The sequence below is a fragment of the Mytilus trossulus genome, chromosome 8 (genome assembly GCF_036588685.1).
Source record: "Mytilus trossulus isolate FHL-02 chromosome 8, PNRI_Mtr1.1.1.hap1, whole genome shotgun sequence".
In the NCBI taxonomy this organism is placed as follows: Eukaryota; Metazoa; Mollusca; class Bivalvia; order Mytilida; family Mytilidae; genus Mytilus; species Mytilus trossulus.
Window position 1 is genome coordinate 78,730,103 of NC_086380.1, and position 21,465 is coordinate 78,751,567.

Sequence of the window (21,465 nt, forward strand, 5' to 3'; positions counted from 1 at the left end):
AATTTTTAGTTGTTAATTTATGTGTCATTTGGTCTATTGTGGAAAGCTGTCTTATTGCCAATCATACATCATCTTCTTTTTTATCTATGTATTCAGTTAACGTCAAAATTCACATCAGAATATGGGAACTGATAAAATAAGAATCCTTTAATTTTTAGAACATATGCGTGAAAACAAAAACCATTGTGCAAACTTCAAAACATTGAAATATTTGAAATTAGTATCCTACTTACTTCAGTACACATAGAGGGCGAATTGCAGGATATGGATGAAAACCAAACAATTAGTTTCCTTTAAACTTCTACGTAATGAAATTGAAGTGTGAATCAATGACCCATGAAAATGAAAATATTTAAGTAAAACAATCTGTATACCATCAATTTCAAAACACAGTTGTGAGAACAAGCGGATTTCCGTGAAGTTTGAAAAAAAGGAGTAAGGATTGTTAACGACATTGTTAGTGACAACAATCAGTGTTATCTTTTTTGAGTGTAAAAATATTGATATTGATTCATGATGTTTTGACATTGTATACGTCTTAAAATTGAAAGCTAAACCAACTATTACAAGTCCCTGAGCATGATCAGAAAAACTTGAATTCGAAGGATTTGGCAAATTTTCAAGTCATTCCTTGTCAAGAAGCTAGTCAACTTATTCGGACCTAAGTCATCCTTTGATTTTCATATTTTATAGATTTAAGTATGAAAAACATCGGGTCAACTACGATTAAATAACATACGTAAACCCCATCCCAAAACAGCAAATGATGATATATATATATAACGTATAGCGGGTTATTTTCGCGGGGTGCAAATTTTCGCTTATTTTCGCGGACAAAACTAAATCACCAAAATAAATTCCGCCAAATTAAAGGTCTACATACAATAGTATTAATAAAAGTTTTTAATCCGCCAAAATAATAACCGCCAAAATATTTCGTATACCTTGTTCAATGAAAATCGCGAAATTTTACACCCGCGAAAATAACCCGCTATACGGTAATATATATACATAAGTACGTCTGAGTCAGTGACAATCCTACAACAGATGTATCCATCGGATTGCCATCACTGATGGTGATACATGGCTGTGTACATAATGTATATACAACTCGTCTAAACATCAACCCAACAATGTTAGATCTGTAAATTTGCTTTCGCAAATTTTTGATTCTTCCCTCGCCGGGATTCGAACCCATGCTACTGTGATATCGTGACACCAAATCGTCTGCACTGCAGCCGTCCCGCTAGACCACACGACCACCTGGGCTCTCATAAAAAGAGCTTTCGGTGGGCATGTGTTACCTTTCCATGTCAGTTTTAATCTAGCGGCGTACTACAGTACATGATATGTAAGACATGAAGATGTTATTGTTTACAGATCAGCTAAATTATCTATAGTAAAGGATCCTACAAATTAATGTAAGATACAGTCACAGAAAATAATTACATTCATAAGTAGGTCTGATTCAGTGACAACCCTACAACAGATGTATCCATCGGATCGCCATCAATGATGGTGATAAATGGCTTTGTACATAATGTATATACAACTCGTCTAAACATCAACCCAACAATGTTAGATCTGTAAATTTGCTTTTGCAAATTTTTGGTTCTTCCCTCGCCGGGATTCGGACCCATGCTACTATGATATCGTGACTCCAAATCGCCTGCACTGCAGCCGTCCCGCTAGACCACACGACCACCTGGGCTCTCATAAAAAGAGCTTTCGGTGGGCATGTCTTACCTTTCCACGTCAGTTCTAATCTAGCGGCATACTACAGTACATGATATATAGTTATCAAAAGAACCAGGATTATAATTTTATACGCCAGACGCGCGTTTCGTCTACACAAGACTCATCAGTGACGCTCAGATCAAAATAGTTAAAAAGCCAAACAAATACAAAGTTGAAGAGAATTGAGGACCCAAAATTCCAAAAAGTTGTGCCAAATACGGCTAAGGTAATCTACTTCTGGGGTAAGACAATCCTTAGTTTTTCGAAAAATTCAAAGTTTTGTAAACAGAAAATTTATGAAAATGACCATATAATTGATATTCATGTCAACACCGAAGTGCTGACTACTGGGCTGGTGATACCCTCGGGGACGAAGCGTCCACCAGCAGTGGCATCGACCCAGTGGTGTTAATAGTTATCAAAAGAACCAGGATTATAATTTTTTACGCCAGACGCGCGTTTCGTCTACACAAGACTCATCAGTGACGCTCAGATCAAAATAGTTAAAAAGCCAAGCAAATACAAAGTTGAAGAGCATTGAGAACCCAAAATTCCAAAAAGTTGTGCCAAATACGGCTACGGTTGAGATCTCACAAACATGTTTAACCCCGCCGCATTTTTGCGCCTGTCCCAAGTCAGGAGCCTCTGGCCTTTGTTAGTCTTGTATTATTTTTATATTAGTTTCTTGTGTACAATTTGGAAATTAGTATGGCGTTCATTATCACTGAACTAGTATATATTTGTTTAGGGGCCAGCTGAAGGACGCCTCCGGGTGCGGGAATTTCTCGCTACATTGAAGACCTGTTGGTGACCTTCTGTTGTTGTTTTTTTATTTTGGTCGGGTTGTTGTCTCTTTGACACATTCCCCATTTCCATTCTCAATTTTATATAAGACATGAAGATGTTATTGTTTACATGTCAGCTAAATTATCTATAGTAAAGGATTCTACAAATTAATGTAAGATACAGTCACAGAAAATAATTATATTCATAAGTAGGTCTGAGTCAGTGACAACCCTACAACAGATGTATCCATCGGATCACCATCAATGATGGTGATACATGGCTGTGTACATAATGTATATACAACTCGTCTAAACATCAACCCGACAATGTTAGATCTGTAAATTTGCTTTCGCAAATATTTGGTTCTTCCCTCGCCGGGATTCGAACCCATGCTACAGTGATATCGTGACACCAAATCGCCTGCACTGCAGCCGTCCCGCTAGACCACACGACCACCTGGGCTCTCATAAAAAGAGCTTTCGGTGGGCATGTGTTACCTTTCCACGTTAGTTTTAATCTAGCGGCGTACTACAGTACATGATATATAAGACATGAAGATGTTATTGTTTACAGATCAGCTAAATTATCTATAGTAAAGGATCCTACAAATTAATGTAAGATACAGTCACAGAAAATAATTATATTCATAAGTAGGTCTGATTCAGTGACAACCCTACAACGGATGTATCCATCGGATCGCCATCAATGATGGTGATACATGGCTGTGTACATAATGTATATACAACTCGTCTAAACATCAACCCAACAATGTTAGATCTGTAAATTGCTTTCGAAAATTTTTGGTTCTTCCCTCGCCGGGATTCGAACCCATGCTACTGTGATATCGTGACAACAAATCGCCTGCACTGCAGCCGTCCCGCTAGACCACACGACCACCTGGGCTCTCATAAAAAGAGCTTCCGGTGGGCATGTGTTACCTTTCCACGTCAGTTTTCATCTAGCGGCGTACTACAGCTTATATATATATATATAACAAGTATTATATAAGAATGCTTTTTTTATGTTTTTCAGTCACACATATACGCCTTATTTGCTTCATTAATGTTGATACATACTCTGCTGCTAAATTGTATTGTTAATGTTACAAATATGTAATTCCACTAGTAGTACGTTTACCAGACTGGGAATTGTAAATCTTTCATCGTCAAACATACTACATGGCTGTGTTATATATCTTTGGATTCGTCTTAAAAGTACTTTTGAAATATCAATGTCGTCAAAAAGAAATGTGGTATCAAATAAGATCTAGATCAAAGATCAAGTTAACTATTTTAACTTTTTTCTATATTTTTCAAATGTTATGAATTTTAAAGCAATTAATGTTAAATTTAAGATAAAGACATCTTTTACATCCAATAAACGATGAATTATCAGGAAAGCATAAAGATAAAAATTTCGAAACGTCGATTTTTATACATTTTGACGTGTGTATGACCCCTTATGGGCATTATGGTTTCTGGTCTGTGCGTCCGTTTGTTCGTCAATCCGTTTATACTTCCGTCCGTCCGTCCGTTCGGCCATCTGTTCCGCTTCACGTTAAGTTTGTGTTCGAGCTAGTTCTTGATGAAATTGATGTCCAATCAACTTGAAACTTAGTACACATGTTCCCTTTGATATGATCTTTCGAATTGTAATGCAAAATTAGAATTGTTACCCCATTTTCATGGTCTATTTTTTCTATTATTCAAGATCAATACACATGTATTGATTACACATTAGTTTCCTATAACATTGAAAGCGTATTTGGCAAAAACTCATGTTTTATAGCTTACAGCTGATATGGGTTTTGAACTTGTTGAAGGTATGTGTGTCCTACATCTGTAAAATTACTTATACTTTTGTCTTTTGTGGATAATAATAAGCTACCTCATTAGCAATCAACCCACATCATCTTATTTATCTGTTTAATCAGTAAGAAAATGTTGGGTATTATTTTTACTGAAAAATATTTTAAAATATATTCAAAGGCAAATTATAGTTGACAATGTGAATTTAGAATTCTACTCTTACTAACAATTCTATATTTTAGCACGTATTAATTTTAATTGTGTGCTTTTAATGTTAAACTGGCACTAATAAGTAACGGAGAACACAGAATCCAACATGGAATAAGAATTTGAATGATTTTAAATGCATTCTTTTTACAGTCAGCTTGTGCAAGGTATAAGAACTCCATTGGGAAACAATTCGTCCTACCACGTAAATCAGCTTTAAGAATATATTAAAATATTAATCACAGAAAATTCAAAATTACATTTTGCTTTAGGCTGACATTTTGTCGTCTCAGATGGTCATTCCTGATAACTCTACATGTTCTTTAATTATATAATTTCTAGCAATAGGAGTATTTCTAAGTAATAAACAGTAATTCACACTCGAACGATTACAATTAAAATAAACACTATTAGATCAAACGGAACATGACCAATTGTTTTCGTTTGTCCATTTGAGGCCTGTTATGGCTTACTATGATATGGGTTTTTCTCATTGTTGAAGGCTCTACGGTGACCTATAGTTGTTAATATCTGTGTAATTTGGTCTCTAGTAGAGAATTGTCACAGTAGCAATAATATCACATTTTTTTATATTAGAAACTTATTAACAGACGATGTTACGAAGTGTTTTATACCCCAGTCCCACTAGGCCACGATCGCACTACGATCTGTGAAAAAAAATGCTAATTTTGATGATCGTGGTACGATCGTGAAGGTCGATGTAAGGTCGTACCACGGTCGTGGTGAGGTCTTCAAGATCGTGAAGAGCGTGGCCAACTTTGAACATGTTCTAAACAATCGTGGTGCGGTCGTGGCGAAATTAGGTCGTGGTAGAAGCGTAGCGAGAGCGCACTAAGATTGTAGTAAGATCGCAAAGGTCGCTGCACAATCGTAGCGAGAGTGTAGCGAAAGCGTGATTCTATTCGGAGAGATTGCGCTACGATCTCACAGCGACGTTATCAAGACCTTACTACGACCACCACGTTCTCACCGCGACCCAACTACGCTTCCACTACGACTTTACCACGCTGTTCACGACCATAGTACGATTGTAGCACGTCCTTGCCGTCCTCATCACGCTCGTCTGACGACCTTACTACGTTCACACTACGACCATCACTTTTATTGTCATTTTCACATAAAATATATAAAAATAACTCTCTAGATTTTGTTTGTCTGAATGTATTTATCCATTTGCTCTAACGGCTCAACCATGCTTCTCGTTTTTATATAGATAAGACCGTTGAAATGGTTCAACATTATTTTTTTTTTGGGCCCTTTATAGCGTGCTGTTCGGTGTGAGCCAAGGCTCCGTATTGAAGGCCGTACCTTGGCCTATGCTGGTTTACTTTTATAGATTTTTACGTTGATGGAGAGTTGTCACATTTGCACTCATACCACATCTTCCTATATATATTGACACATATGTGTCATCTCTGCTATCATGTACTAAAATATCGTCATTTGAGCTTTATGGACCAGCAATAGGTTGTTATTTAGGTTTGATTGGTCGTTCCGACATCTCTTGATGACAAAGTATTATACTACTTATGTGTATAGTATCAGTTTAATTGAAGTCTAGAGCTGGCATGTCAGTTAACTGCTAGTAGTCTGTTGTTATTTATGTATTATTGTCATTTTGTTTATTTTCTTTTGTCACACCATCTGACATCAGACTTGAACTTCTCTTGAACTGAATTGTAACGTGCGAATTGTTATGCGTTTACTTTTCATCATTGGCTAGAGGTATAGGGGAGGGTTGAGATCTCACAAACATGTTTAACCCCACTATTTTTGCGCCTGTCCCATGTCAGGAGCCTCTGGCCTTTGTTAGTCTTGTACTATTTTTAATTATAGTTTCTTGTGTACTATTTGGAGTTTAGGATGGCGTTCATACTTTGCTCCCTCTGCCTCTACATCAACCCCTACCACCCAGTTTGGATGGCATGACTGTATTGTTTCCGAGAAATCTCCGTTTTAATCAGAAATAGAAGGAATGAAACTATATTGATATGAAACACGATATTGACGGTATTGCTGAGAACGTCGTAAGATCGCGGTATGAACGTAGTAAAATCGTGGTAAGAACGTGCTATAATCGCAGTAAGATCTTGTTGCAATCGGATAACTCGTGGCATGGTCGTAGTGAGAACGTGAAGAGCGTAGAAAAATCTTTATAAGCGTAGTGAGGTCGCAGAATAAGCGCGGTGAGAACGTGGTTTAATCGTAGCGGGATCGTTGTAGAAGCGTAATAAGAACGTAGTAGCATCGTGAAAGCAACGAAAATTAACATTTTCATGCCGCTTATACCGCGACCTCACCACGATCTAAATTTATTTTAGATCGCGGTGAGCGTGGTGCGATCGTGGTCTTGTGGGACTGGGGCTTAAGCTAAAAAAAAAAAAAAGATTATAACAACTCCATCAGCATGCCTAGAAAAATTTGACATTGAAGGATTCGCAATTTATCATGTCCTCTTAAGTTAAATAACTTCTTAGCTTCATCGGCTCTTAATCAACCTTTTCCTATCAGTATTTAGATTTGAGTAAAAAATAACAGCAAATTAACTGCTATTACATACTTTTACCCCATTCTCAAAACACAAACTATGAAAGATATATCCAGTATATGAATACATACGTTTATCAGTCACATTCATAAGGTTTATTTGCTTAATACTTTTGATTTATACTCTGCTACTTTATTGTATTGTAAATGTACATAAACAAATACAATAACACATTCATTTCTTTTCTTTATCATTCAACTTAAACAATTACATTTACATCCATTTAAGTTGTTGGTCGATTCCTACATACTAGAAAATTTACCTCGGAAAGTACGTCATTACTTGGTGGAAATGAAAGTAGAAAATCCGGAATTATTTCCTACTGCGCATTAGGTTATAATGGTTTACACATAGCCACAGGTAGGTTGATTTTTTTAATTTTAAGTATATTTGATAGCATCTCCAAACGATGATGATGATGATTGGAGGGTCATTGTTTCAAGTTATCAATGTTACAGTTTTGCAAAGTTGTACTTCCTTACAATACGTGAACGTTTGCCGAATACAATTGTATATAACACTGACAACAATGAAAACAACTTATTTATAGAACTATACATATTTAGTCGACTACTGTGAATATTTCGTTAAATTATCCTTATTAAAAAATATGTAATGATTCATAAATGTCAAATACGTAGAAATATCTATAGCTGGCTACTCTATAAATGTATCACACATTTATTCATTTACAATATGTCAATATAATATTGATAAAAAATATGCTATAGGTATTCGCAATACACTGCACCGATAACATACATTTGGTTGTCGGTTTATCAGTGTAAGGTCAATTGCGGGTCAACATATCAACGAACAAATTACACACCTGTCATTCTTTTAGATATGAATTTTGTTTACTTGATATCAAACCGAATATCTAAACTATATTTGTAAATACATATCAATGTTTGTAACGGTAGGACAAATATTTATTTAAAGCTTGTTATTCAGATTAAATTGTGGAGATGTCTAAACATTTAACATTTGCCTTACTGAGTATGGAAGTACCAAAAAATAATTATCTGTAAAACATATGGTGTACAGTAACTGTTAAAATTTGAAAGAAAATGTAGAAAATTTGTTTAAATTCTTGCCTGACTTATCACGCCGTAAGGGAAGAATCGCCATATCTTGTGGATTCTTGAGATTAAATACTGCTTCTTCTTCTACAACAGAAGAGAGAAAGCATCAGCACTTAGACAGTAAAAGGTAGATTTTGCTTTTGCTCTTGTATACCCATATTTTATTTAAGAAATATAAAATGAATCTAATCTATCAAATTAATTCATTACATGTAATAACAGCAAAACGTGTCGATTTGCAAACATGTTATAGTCAGGTTAATGATTCCTGTTTAAAATTCAGAAATCGGAACTAGGAACAGTGTAGAATATATAGTGCATACTGTGCAATGCCGAGAGTAAAGAAAGTAAGTTTATACTTTTTATTTAATATCCATTCCAATATAATAAAATATAATTTACATAGCCCTTTATTGACTTTACACTGATAAGCCGATGTATTTTATCGGTGCAGTGTTCTGGGAATACCGATACTATATTTATGTGAGTTTCCAAAGACAGATGATTTAACCCTCTTCAAATTAATAGGTTGTACATAAGACATTTAACATGAATATTTTGAAGATCTGTAATTTGTAGGTAGAAAACAAGTTTCTGTAAGTATATTATTAAGGTTAATTCCATACAAGTTTAAGAAATTTAATAGAAATGAAATTCGTTTTGAATTTTATTCAAAAGAATCAAAATCTTAATTCGGATCAAAAATGACAACACCAAGGAAAATAAAAAAAACCTAACAAACTGACAAACAAAAATAAAATGGTAAGTAGTGCAGCACATTTGGTACCCGTTGTATACTCGTACGATAGAATTTCTTAAAATATATATTATGTAATTTATTTTTCTATTTTCATGCAATAGTAATTGTCCATAGTCAGATTTTATAATGTTCATTCATGTGTATATTTATGTATATATTGGAAAAGACGTTACTAAGTTGAAAAAACATCTAATTCATTTGTCTCTTTTGGAACAATAAAATATGTTTCAATTAAATTAAACTACGATAGAGTACGAGCTGACCATACATGTTAATGAATATCATATGGATTAAATATATGCAGACATTTATCAAAATATTTATTTTTTATTTTTACAAATAGTTATTATTACAATAAGATGGATAAAATGAACAAAAGAACAATTGAAGTTAATTATTTGTCTAATTGTATATCTGAATCCTACTTTGAAACTCTTGCCTAAGGTGACACTTTTCGATTTGATTTTCCTCTGAGTTCAGTATTTTTGTGATTTAACTTTTTGCTGACACAAGTAATATTATTTCAATTTAAATGTTTGCAGTTCATGCATGTTCCTTTGCATTTGCATTTTTTTTGTAAGGTTGTTAAACATGTTAAATATTCAAAAACTATAATCCTCCCACATTATGTTTATTTCCGATAACTTTAATATCAGAGAGCGATAAATCAATTCAATAAATTCATTTATTATACGTCATGTCAAAATGCCAGAGTTTGATTGGCTAATACGAGGGTGTCAATTTACTCTATTACCCCTCATGGAGACGCTTGATCAAGTGTGCGCTTTATTTAATACGACTCTATCTTATGACAAATACTCTATCACCCTTCACAGAGACGCTTGATCAAGTGTGCGCTTTATTAAATACAAATGGTTATGTACAAGATGTCACAGTTTATTACTTTGAATTTAAAAAAAATCGACAGTCATAACAGAACATTCAGTATGATAAATTAAATAACACATAGCTGAGAGGGGGATAGAGCAGATTGGAACCTCACGAAAAGGCATTGTCAACCTTGGCTTCGCCGCGGTTGACAAGAGATTTTCTCGGGGTACCAATCTGTTTTATCACCCTCTCAGCTATATGTTATTTATAAAGTATTACTGATCGAACTGCTAAATACAAGATATTAACATAATTTTATCTAATTAGCGTGACTTTTTATAAAGAGTTGAAATTTGAAGTTTTTATTTCAATTACAATTTAACTTTCTATATTATTTGAGAGTTAAGTTATGTTGATCTGCTACATGCATTTGTAATAAACTATTCTGTTCTAATTCGTAACTTCAACCGAACAAAATAGTTATCAAAGGTACCAGGATTATAATTTAGTACGCCAGACGCGCGTTTCGTCCACAAAAGACTCATCAGTGACGCTCATATCCAAATATTTAAAAAGCCAATTAATTACAAAGTTGAAAAGCATTGAGAATCCGAAATTCCTAAAAAGTTGACTCAAATATGGCTTAGGTAATCTATGCCCTGAAGACACTAACATTACGGTCAGTAGCACTTGCAACAGTTGCAGTGATATTCTCTATGGAGATTATAAAAACAGAATCTTCATTTTCAGAATTTCCAATACTAGGTTGAATAAATTCAATTGTAAGAATTCGAAAATTGCATCTAGAGCACTTGACTGCAATGACTTGAATGACTTTTACTACCATCAAATCACCAATACAAGAAATTCTTCCCGCATACTTTATATATCAAATCAAACAGACATTTTTCGTTCATTTTTTTACATAAATAAGCTAGACCGTTAGTTTTCTCGTTTGAATTGTTTTACATTGTCTTATCGGAGCCTTTTATAGTTGACTATGCGGTATGAGCTTTGCTCATTGTTAAAGGTCGTACGGTGACCTATAGTTGTTAATGTTTGTGTCATTTTGGTCTTTTGTGGATAGTTGTCTCATTGGCAATCATACCACATTTTCTTTTTTATACTTTCTTTAAATAGCACACACAAAGGTTCCTTACCAAACAAAACAAACTAGCATCGGTATATGTACAACTTTGATAAATATAAATAAACTTGACCAGCTTCTTTATATTAGTCAGACCGTATGCATACGTTCCAGACAGTACGCGTACGGTCCAAATACTCATAAGGTCTAGAACACTATATTTGATAAGTTTCCCTCAGTTTAAGTTTGTTACCCGGATTTGTTTTTTCTCTACCGATTTATGAATTATGAACACTTTAATATCTCTTCACTAATGCCCAATGCAAATATATTGGTCTATACTTTGGGAGCTTCTACACCAAAAGGACGAAAAACAAATATGTACATTGTAACACAGAAACAAACGATAATCACTGAATAACAGGCTCCGGACTCGGGACAGGTACAGACAAAAACTTCGGACAGTGATCGTCTCCGTTCCAGAACTATTTTCCTTTACTCCATCAAATTAGTGTAGAGTAGTATTCGGACCCGTATGCGGATCGGAACTGGAACTGCCGGGGAGTTTGGCACAGACATAGGGAATATAGCGGATTTTGACATGTAACCGGGATCTAAAGTTTTCTTGGCACTGCCTTTGAGTAGGTGGATTCATAGTGAAATAAATGTTCGGATTAGTTTGGAGATATCAATGATGTTAATAGATGTAGGAGCAGGAGAAAGGTCGTGTAAATTAATGTTGTTTGCAAGGACAGTTATTTTTTATATTGATATCAAAAGGACAGGAATATTTAAGCCATGTTTTTCGAATGAAGTTTTAAATGATATATAACGGAATGTTTTGAATTTCCGGTTTGGCGGTTCTTTGCAACTTTTTGATTGAATCTATTAATATTGATCTTTAACTCAGCGAGCACATCTTTATTCGTATTTTAGCTCGCCCCTAAATGAAAGGTAAAAACAAAACCAACCAACAAGACTTATATTGACTTGATGTTTCCTTCTCGGGACAAGCTCAACCCTGCCCAAATCTACCCAGAGCCAAATAATAACACACTCATACCTAAACGATGTTAAGTGTTTGGTGAGCATTTACCATACCCTTTTCATCCATACCAAACGTTATTCATTGGTGCGTTGCAGCGCGGACAATGGCATATGTGTAGGAGTAAGAACAAATGCTGAGGAACATTTGGTGTTTGGATAGACGTAGATACTGTTTTATATATTTTCAATTTTTCGGACGTAAATATTCTTTAAAAAAACAATTTTCCTTACAGCAAAAAGTTCATTCAATGGAGAGAAACAGAAAATCTAGTAAACATGGCAAAAGAAAAGATGTTCACAAAATTGGATCAAAAAGGAAACTCAAAGAAGAGGTAAATCAAAAGGGTACATGATAGCAGAATGAGCTTTTAGAGTGATGCAATTCGTATAAATTTTGAAAAAAGTAAAAAATGCATGAATGGCATTATTTTTTAGCTTCCTTATTCATAATACAATTGGTAGTACTAATACATGTTTTGTTATTTAGACCCTTTGATACAATATGTAGGGATCACATTTAGTTGTGTATCCTTCACGTCTTAAAAATATGACGTGCATTTGGCATAAATAGTAACAATTGGGAGGCACTTTCATTATATTACTTTACTTAGATAGGTAAAAACAGTCAACGTCTTTTTATCACCTAAGGCAGGTGAACAGGGCTGTCATTATTTAGCACATTAATTATGCCGTTAGTTTTCTCTTTTAAATTGGTTTACGTTTGTCATTCCGGAGCCTTTAATAGCTGACTATGCTGCAAGGGTTTTGCCCTTATCAAAGGCCGCATGTTGACCCTAAGTTGTTATTTTTTGTCGTTTGGTTTCTTGCGAAGAGTTGTCTCATTAGCAATAGTACCATATCTTCTTCTGTATATTTACAACTAATCAATCAACGAAGTTTTTAATAAACAATAAACCACACACAATCAAAACGTTGTACAATCAAGGAAAGGTCTATAAAAGATTATATATATTGATTTTTATCACAATGACAATGAATGCCGAAACTGACATATACCGGTATCAAAGACGTTCAACAAATTTACCTAAAAAAATCCAATCAAATATACAAAGAAATCTAGTAAAGACACTTACAAGAAAGATATATAGCAATTATTTGTAAAGCTGAAAAAGCCATCAAAAAGTGGAACTGATTGTTAATACAGTATGTTAATACACGATGCATTACCAGTAAATTATTTTCCAACAAATATAAATTCAGCCAAAAAAAATAATAAAACACAAGGGTAAAAAAATATTTAACATTCCCACTCAAACCACTAACGTCTTAACAATATGGAACGAAAAAACCCAGTTTACTTGACTAAAATTAATAATAATTTGAACAGAGAGAAACTATACATGAGATGACTACTAAAAGATTAAAGATAGACAGACAAAAGGACGCATGGACTGAAGTCACAAATCGATACCTAGGCAGAGGTGAGAACATTTAATATGGCCCTTTAAGTATGTTGTTCTACTATTCAAATGGTTAAACATTAGTAGTTAAAGTAGATATTGTTTTACATGTAAGAATACAACAATTTCAAATCAACACGGCCACTACTCTGAATTATTGCGAATTTGTAAAGCCAATACACATTATCGTATATTTTTGTTGTTACGTAGTGATGTGTAATTATTAATTCATTTACAGTTGTGTCACTGCATATGCTATGTTTGAGTACAAAATATATTGAAGTATTTGAAAACTTCTGATTAGTTAAGCCTTTTTTCAACTGATTTGTATAGTTCGTTCTGATGTTGAACGTGTACACCACTGTCCCAGGTCAGTGGAGGGTAAGTATCCCGTTAACATGTTTTACTTTACCACATTCTGAATGTATGTGCCTGACCCAAGTCAGGAGCTTGTAATTCAGTGGCTGTCGTTTGTTGATGTGTTTTCTATTTTTTTTTTTTTTTTTTTTTGGTACATACATTAGGCCGTTAGTTACCTCGTTTAAATTGTTTTACATTTGCCATTTCGGGGCCGTTTATAGCTGACAATGCGGTAAGGTATTGCTCATTGTTGAAGACCGTACGGTGACCTATAGTTGTTAATTTCTGTGTCATTTGGTATTTTGTGAAGATTCGTCTAGTCTTCTTTTTTATGTGTAACAATTTTATATTTTTAATAGTCACCCAACCGAAGTATGTTCATGTAGGCGAACCACTAGATGGAGGCCTAGAAGACGATTGTGACTTTAATGAATGGATAGAGAACAATCTACCATCTCATCATAAAAAGTAAAACATATTATTCATAACAAAATATGTGGTGATATGATGTATTTTAAAAAAAAAAGAAGATCTGCGCATTGAGTCATCAAATGTTTCCATATTTTTTTATCAACATACAAATAAGATATATATATTACTATTTAATTGTAAGGTAATGATTTGTATAATCCAAAAAAAACCTAAAAAAAAAACTAATTAAGGTATATATGACAAAGCAATAGCATCACAAATGGAATAACTAAAGTAGGAAAAGGTCATGTATACAAAACGATTGCAAGGTGACTACTACAGTACTTATAGATAATTTTTTGATTTATTTTTAATTTGTTTTTAAATGGGTCACTTTTTGTTCCAGATTTATTCTAAATTGTCAATTTTGACATCAACAAATATATTTGACATTAATATACACGAGCTCTGTTTTCCAATCAGTTTTCATAATCTATTGAATGAAAATTTTATGCCAGTCTCGACGAAAAGAAGGTTATACGTCAACTATTTACAGAAAATATTACTACTCTACAAACAATTTTCCTAAATAAAAAAGTAAAAATAATTTAACACACAGAAATCTTAAAAAAAAACCTTAACATTAATTGATTTAATCATACACATCGTGACTGAAGTCTTGATAAATAGCATGGTTCATGCATTATTTGTTCATCTCTCATTACAGATCAAATGGGGTTCACTGGATTTCCGTCGTACGTACATGTATGTACGATGACGCAGAATACAAAACTAAAAACAAACCTGACACCCTTGGATTACAGTCTGCGATAGAAAACACTGAGGTAGTCGACCAAAAAACCTTGAAAAGACTTGCCAAAGAATATTCATTTACCAGTGGCAAATGGATGTTGTATGGAAAAACAGGATGTGAAATCGATGGACTTTGGAGAATTATTGCAGATGGTGTAATAAGGGGAATAATTCCTAGTTGTTCGGCAAAAGTCAGTGCAGTAAATGAAAAGAAAGACGACCATATCATTTGTATTTACAATGACAACTTTTTCAATGAAGCAGAAGTTCATGCTCTGAGAGATGGTATAATGAATTCTGGGATACATAATCGGTTAAGATACAAAGCAGATATATATACGCATTTAGGAATAAAGAGTTCAAACGAATGGGGAATAGATCCAGTTTTGTATCGAGGTAGGCTGTATATAAAATCAGTCATTTCACTCATATAACGTACACGTAAACAATGCATTTGCTCTTGTCTCCGTGATAAAAGAAATTGCATGAGGTAAACAAAAACAAAAACAAAAACTATTCAATTAATGACACAAATTAGCTCCTTTCTAATGTATTGCTTAAAAGCATTGTATTTTCTACTGAAACCTGACAATGGTTTTCTATATCCTCCAAAAGTTGGAATATGCCGGATTTAGAAATATCCAAATAATTCACGAAATCGTACAATCTCACGTCGATGTCGTTCTAATGCCATCAAACCAATCAATCAATCAAGATGATTTCAAATAACATAATGGAAAAACAAACAGTTACACATATATATTATTTTTTTAACAAATGTTTAAAAATATTGAGGAGTTGATGCGAGACAGGTAAACTTTCGCCTAAAATTCACAGTTCTCTTGCTCCTAAAACTTGTGCATATCAATGCGTTATTTTGATATTTTTAAAAACTTGCCTACCAAGTTAGCTGATGTTTTGAAATGAATACGTTGTTGTAATTACTTTAATAGGCTTTCACACAAGTACAACTTGGCCCTCGTCTTAGTTTTTGTGCAAATGTTTTCTTCGATTGAAATTGAACAGTGTTTATTCAATTTGGGTAAAAAACGTCGAAAATCTTTTCAACGTAAAACAATAAATAAAATTCATGAAAAAAAAACGCTTTTCGGGATGTACATTCACCAAAAGAACTCATTGCAAAACATATACAATTGTTAGTTTTGATTGAAATATATTCATTAGTTTAGTATGCCTTTCCGCATTAATGTTTTCAACTGTAAATCTTATTTCGATATAACTCCTTAAAAATCTGCATTTCACATGAGATGTTCTTAACATATGTATGATTCAGCTAATATACCAATCAGTGAAATTGAAGATCGTTTAAGATTTCTTCAGACTGCTGTCAATATAGGACATGCATTTTTTTCCCCTAGGGGCCTTATTTTTTTCGGTCTGTGTGCCCGTTCGTTCGTTTGTCTGTTCCGCTTTAGGTTAAAGAGTTAGTCAAGGCAGTTTTTAATGAGGTTGAGGTTCAACCGACACATATTTGTTGTGATATGATCTTTCTATGCAGTGAGGTCGTTGATACAAATCAGAATTAAGAATTAAGAAAATGGATGAATCTATCAATATTCATGCTACGACATTTTTTGAAGAACCGAATGTTCAAATATGTTATTGTCCACACAGATAAAGCCCCAAACAACATCATTGTTGTGTGTAAAACTCATTACATTAACTGCTTGATAAACGAATTAGGTTTTAGATATATATAGATTATACCACTGCATCGAGTGTTATAGTATCCACTCGAGACAGTTAAATTTTCAAATTTATAGTCCGAGCCGCCTCGACGAGAGTGGATAAATATCGTATTACACGACATTTGGTGGTGAAATCTGTTTCTCTAAGGATTTCTTAACATTATGCAGGCAAACTTATTCCTTCTATTCGAATGATCTGCAAAAAGATGTGTTCGTTATGTGACGTCGTCAGGCATGGTGGCCATTTTTCATGCCGTCACAATAGGAAATTCAGAGGAAAGCAAGAAAGTTCGACGTCACAATCGGATTTTACCCAATGAAATACTGAGATCAAACGAACCACACGTTGATTACATTTTTTTTATATAATGTGTGCAGAAAGGGATAAATTGACGAAGAATTAGAGAAATTAGGTTTATACCCTCACGACACTTACCAAACAGGAACTCCTAGATAATCATAGGTCTGTTCTATGTTCTGTTGAAATGTCGACCAAAGATGGAGAACTGGATCTTCCATAACTGTATTGGATAACTACAGTACATAAGTGTCCTTACACAAGGGTATATTGCTCGGTCTTCCAAGTGCTCCACGAAACCTCTTTCTAAATTATAAACATCTATTTTATCAGCAATCAAAGACGAGCTTCAGAGTTCTTGTGAAACTGGCTATTCCAGAGGTGGCGCGAATCAGATGTGGATACTTTAAAATTCCACAAATCTTTAAGAATACATACAATCTAACTCTCTTTCATCTTGCAATAGTATTAAAACTTTTCTACACTTTACACAAGTATTCCACTATCCAAACTAAAAGACAAATTAAAAGAGTGGTTATTGCTTTGATTCATACAAAAGAATGGTCAACGTGGATTCAAGTAACTTGTCTTAGGGAGTAATAAATCCTATTTTGTAAAGGACCACTCCGATTCAAACAACAAATTCTCTGAAGCTGACATAAGCAAGATGCTTGATATTGACAAAATACTTTTTACGTTCAGATGACGTGTTTTTCAACAGACTGTCGGTATTCCAATGGGAACTAATAGTGCCCTTCTTCTTGCCGACTTCTTTCTTTATTATTATGAGGCTGACTTCATACAGGAACTTCTTAGGAAGAAATATGAAAAAATAGCAATATCCTTTAATTCTACTTTCCGCTATTTAGATGACGTTTTTTCACTAAATTATTAAAAAAATTTTGTGACTTTGTCACATACATCTATCACACTGAACCAGAGATAAAGGATACAACAGATACAAATGTACAGTTATGTCGGCCTCATATCTTGACTTACAACTAGAAATTGTCAATGAGGGTCGGTTGAAAACAAAACTTTACGACACAAGAGATGATTTCAGCTTTCCAATTGTGAACTTTCCATTTCTAATTAGCAACATTCCAGCAGTACCTGCATACGGGGTATATATCTTTCAATTGATACGCTATTCCTGTGCTTGCATTTTCTTATCATGATTTTCTTAATAGAGGGATGCTGCTCACAAGAAGCTCTTAAACCAAGAGTTCCAATTGGTGAAGTTGAAATCATCCCTTCGTAATTTTACAGACGCCATCACGAGTTGGTTGATCGTTATGGAATAACCGTTTCACAAATAATATCGGATATGATCCATGCGTTGTAACTACAATTCTCATCCCTTTCATGCATGTGACCTACCGAATTAGACTATTTACCGGATTTTTTAAAACATAAGCAACACGAAGGGAGTATGATCTGCTTACCCTTCCGGAGCACCTGAGATCACCCCTAGTTTTTGGTGGGATTGTGTTCCTTATTTTGTAGTTTTCCATGTTTTGTCATGTGTACTATTGTTTGTCTGTTTGTTTTCTTTCATTTTTAGCCAGGCATTGTTTTTTTTATTTTCGATTTATGAGTTTGACTGTCCCTTTTGTATCTATCGTCGCTATTTTCTAATTAAAATGCCTGATTAGACTTTTTACTCTATTTTTACAGTCAATTGATATGCAAATGCTAGTACGAGTGACGCAAACCGTGTACACCATGTACAATGGACACATTCTGGTTGTTGTATGTTATTAGTTTATAAAAAACATCTTTGCTATTGACTGTAAAATACCAACCCTTGTAGTATAACAGTAAAGTATTTAATATTCATCTAGTCTCTGTTGAAATAAATGTATGATCAACCATTAAAATTGTATATATGTTGTTCTTTTTATTCTTGCATCGTTACCATACATACTCTATATATAGTTGTGCATACACTTATTTTGGCCTGGAGGTGTGCTGGTGTTCGAAAAGCAGATTAATACAACTATAAACGTTAACACTTTGAATAAATGTAGATTGCTCTGAATAAAAAAGTATTTTCGAGTTAATTCACTAATGCCATTTATGCATGTTAATGTAATTTTCAGAGAAAGAAAAAGCATTTGATAATTTTCAATTTGACCCATTATACGACAAAGAACCAAGTAAATCAGCGGTAAGTACAAAGAAAAACTAATATAACATTGTATAAACATCCACATTGAAAAGAAGAACAATTCATGTAACAGTGTAGAATCACATCGCAATTTAGACTAACTTTCCAAGAGAGGAACACCATGACTTTAATATTTCATGTAATTGTTGCATTGGTAAAAAAGACTCATTGCAATTTTCAATTTTAAAATTACCCCGAAGTTCAATATGGTTTTTGACTTGTAAAGACATCGTCATTATGCAAGTGTCCGTTACAAGTACGATTTTAAGTCTTTTACTGACTTAAGATGTTTTAAATACGAAATAAAAGATGTGTTTTTGGTCTTTTTTTAATGGAACGTTCGTCAATTTTCGACACAGTTACAGACTTCGGACAGAGGTATTTTCTACCCGAAAAACTTAACAGACGTATTGATATTCATTTGCATAAGGTCGATATAACGGTGCACTTAGGTGAAATTTAACAAATCAAGAATTTGAAATTGACACAAAATGTATTGGTCTGGATATTTTTTTTTAAATGGCGGAGAGACGCTGACTCAGGCTCTATCCATATATTTGCGTCTAAATTATTAATGTGACTAAAAATCAATAGAAAAATCTAGAATATGCTAAAATTGTAGTTAATTTACATTTTACAAGCTATTAAGTATTATATGAAAATATAAGGGGCCAAGGGGCAACATATTTTCCTTTTATGGTAGGAAAAAACAACCTATGTGTCAACAACAAAAATACACAAATTCCTAGACATCACCTAAGTATATTCTTAATTGTACAATTCTTACTTATATACTAATACATGATTTCATGAAATATATGTTTTCTAAAAGAAATTATGAAGTTTACATATGATACGAAGTCTGGATTTACATAATACAAATTTTTAATCTACACATTTAATAAGAAGAATCGCTAGTGTGTTCAATTACCCTTCATTAATATACAAGATACACCAATGGGCAAACGCCGTATGTCAAAGAAATACAGACAATGTCATATACAAATAAAAAAACGACGAGCGAACACAAACAGTATAAACATACAGCGAAACAAAACAAATGAACACAAACAACTCAAAGAGTTCCAATCAAAATTTGGTGTTTAAACAGGGAGATAAATTTCCTTTCTAAAACTAGCTTTTAAAAACACGAATAATACGGGATTGAATTCATATGGTGTTAAATGAAAATATTGCAGGTAGCTGGAATCAACATAACAACTGAGTCTTCTCCATTATTTTCTATTTCTGGTCCAACTAGGAACTGTATAATTCCTTTAACTCTTGGAATAAAATCGATGTCACGCCTACAGGAATATGGAAATGGCCACGACCAAGTCAGACTCTCAATCCTGTTCCATGATGGAAACACTTGTATAAAAGGAGTTGCGTTTGGCGATTCAGCTCGCAAGTGGAAAGATAATTTAAAAGTTCCATGCACATATACATTGCGCAGTTACGATATAAGATATAGTGATAGAAAATATAACAATACAAAATATGAGATCCGTCTCTTGGAAAATACTGTCTTAACGAAGGTGAAACATGGGTATTTTCAAATACCCAAAGAGAACAAAATGCAAATATCAGAACTTGATCATCAATTTGAGAACGTGTTAGTGTCAACATCAAAAGTGATGTTTATTAGGATTGGGCGACAGATCAGGCCAAGAGAAAAGTTCTTGCGAGAATTATACATAAAGGATTCAACAGGGCAAATTAAGATCAAAATGTGGTCGCATGAAAGAGACGAATTTCCTTACAATGTGGGCGATTGTGTGAAACTTAAATACGCGTATCTGAAGTACGACAGTTTCTGTCGACAATGGTTCTTAGAAAAGAACGATAACATGATGATTTTCAAATGTAATGAATAGGAAAATGACATCTGCCTTTTCGAAAATTATGCACACTATTTATTATCTTATTATATCTAATATATTCCAAGAAATGTCATAATACGTTTTATATGTGTACTGCTTAGTGAAAATTGTAGTGCCTTGTATTGTTATCTAATAAAATTGAGAATGGCAATGGGGAATGTGTCAAAGAGACAACAACCCGACCAAATAAAAAAACAACAGCAGAAGGTCACCAACAGGTCTTTAATGTAGCGAGAAATTCCCGCATCCGGAGGCGTCCTCAGCTGGCCCCTAAACAAATATATACTAGTTCAGTGATAATGAACGCCATACTACTTTCAAAATTGTACACAAGAAACTAAAATTAAAATAATACAAGACTAACAAAGGCCAGAGGCTCCGGACTTGGGACAGGCGCAAAAATGCGGCGGGGTTTAACATGTTTGTGAGATCCTAACCCTCCCCCTATACTTCTAACCAATGTAGAAAAGTAAACGCATAACA

The 21,465-nt window shown here is 33.9% G+C and overlaps 1 protein-coding gene across 1 annotated transcript; it reads left to right on the forward strand.

The window, feature by feature from the left end:
* The first annotated feature begins 12,152 nt into the window (after positions 1-12,152).
* On the forward strand, positions 12,153-21,041 carry LOC134681438 (uncharacterized). Its single transcript, XM_063541070.1, has 6 exons — positions 12,153-12,249; positions 13,266-13,359; positions 14,058-14,166; positions 14,837-15,318; positions 19,032-19,099; positions 20,299-21,041. Exons 1-6 carry the CDS (start codon positions 12,166-12,168, stop codon positions 20,974-20,976), a joined length of 1,515 nt encoding a protein of 504 aa, XP_063397140.1. The 5' UTR covers positions 12,153-12,165; the 3' UTR covers positions 20,977-21,041.
* The last annotated feature ends 424 nt before the right edge of the window (positions 21,042-21,465 follow it).

Coding starts and splice junctions, on each gene's coding strand:
- LOC134681438 (XM_063541070.1), top strand. CDS start 12,166: ATGGAGAGAAACAGAAAATCTAGTAAACATGGCAAAAGAAAAGATGTT. Junction 14,167..14,836: donor CTACCATCTCATCATAAAAA/GTAAAACATATT, acceptor CTCTCATTACAG/ATCAAATGGGGTTCACTGGA. Junction 15,319..19,031: donor AGATCCAGTTTTGTATCGAG/GTAGGCTGTATA, acceptor TGTAATTTTCAG/AGAAAGAAAAAGCATTTGAT.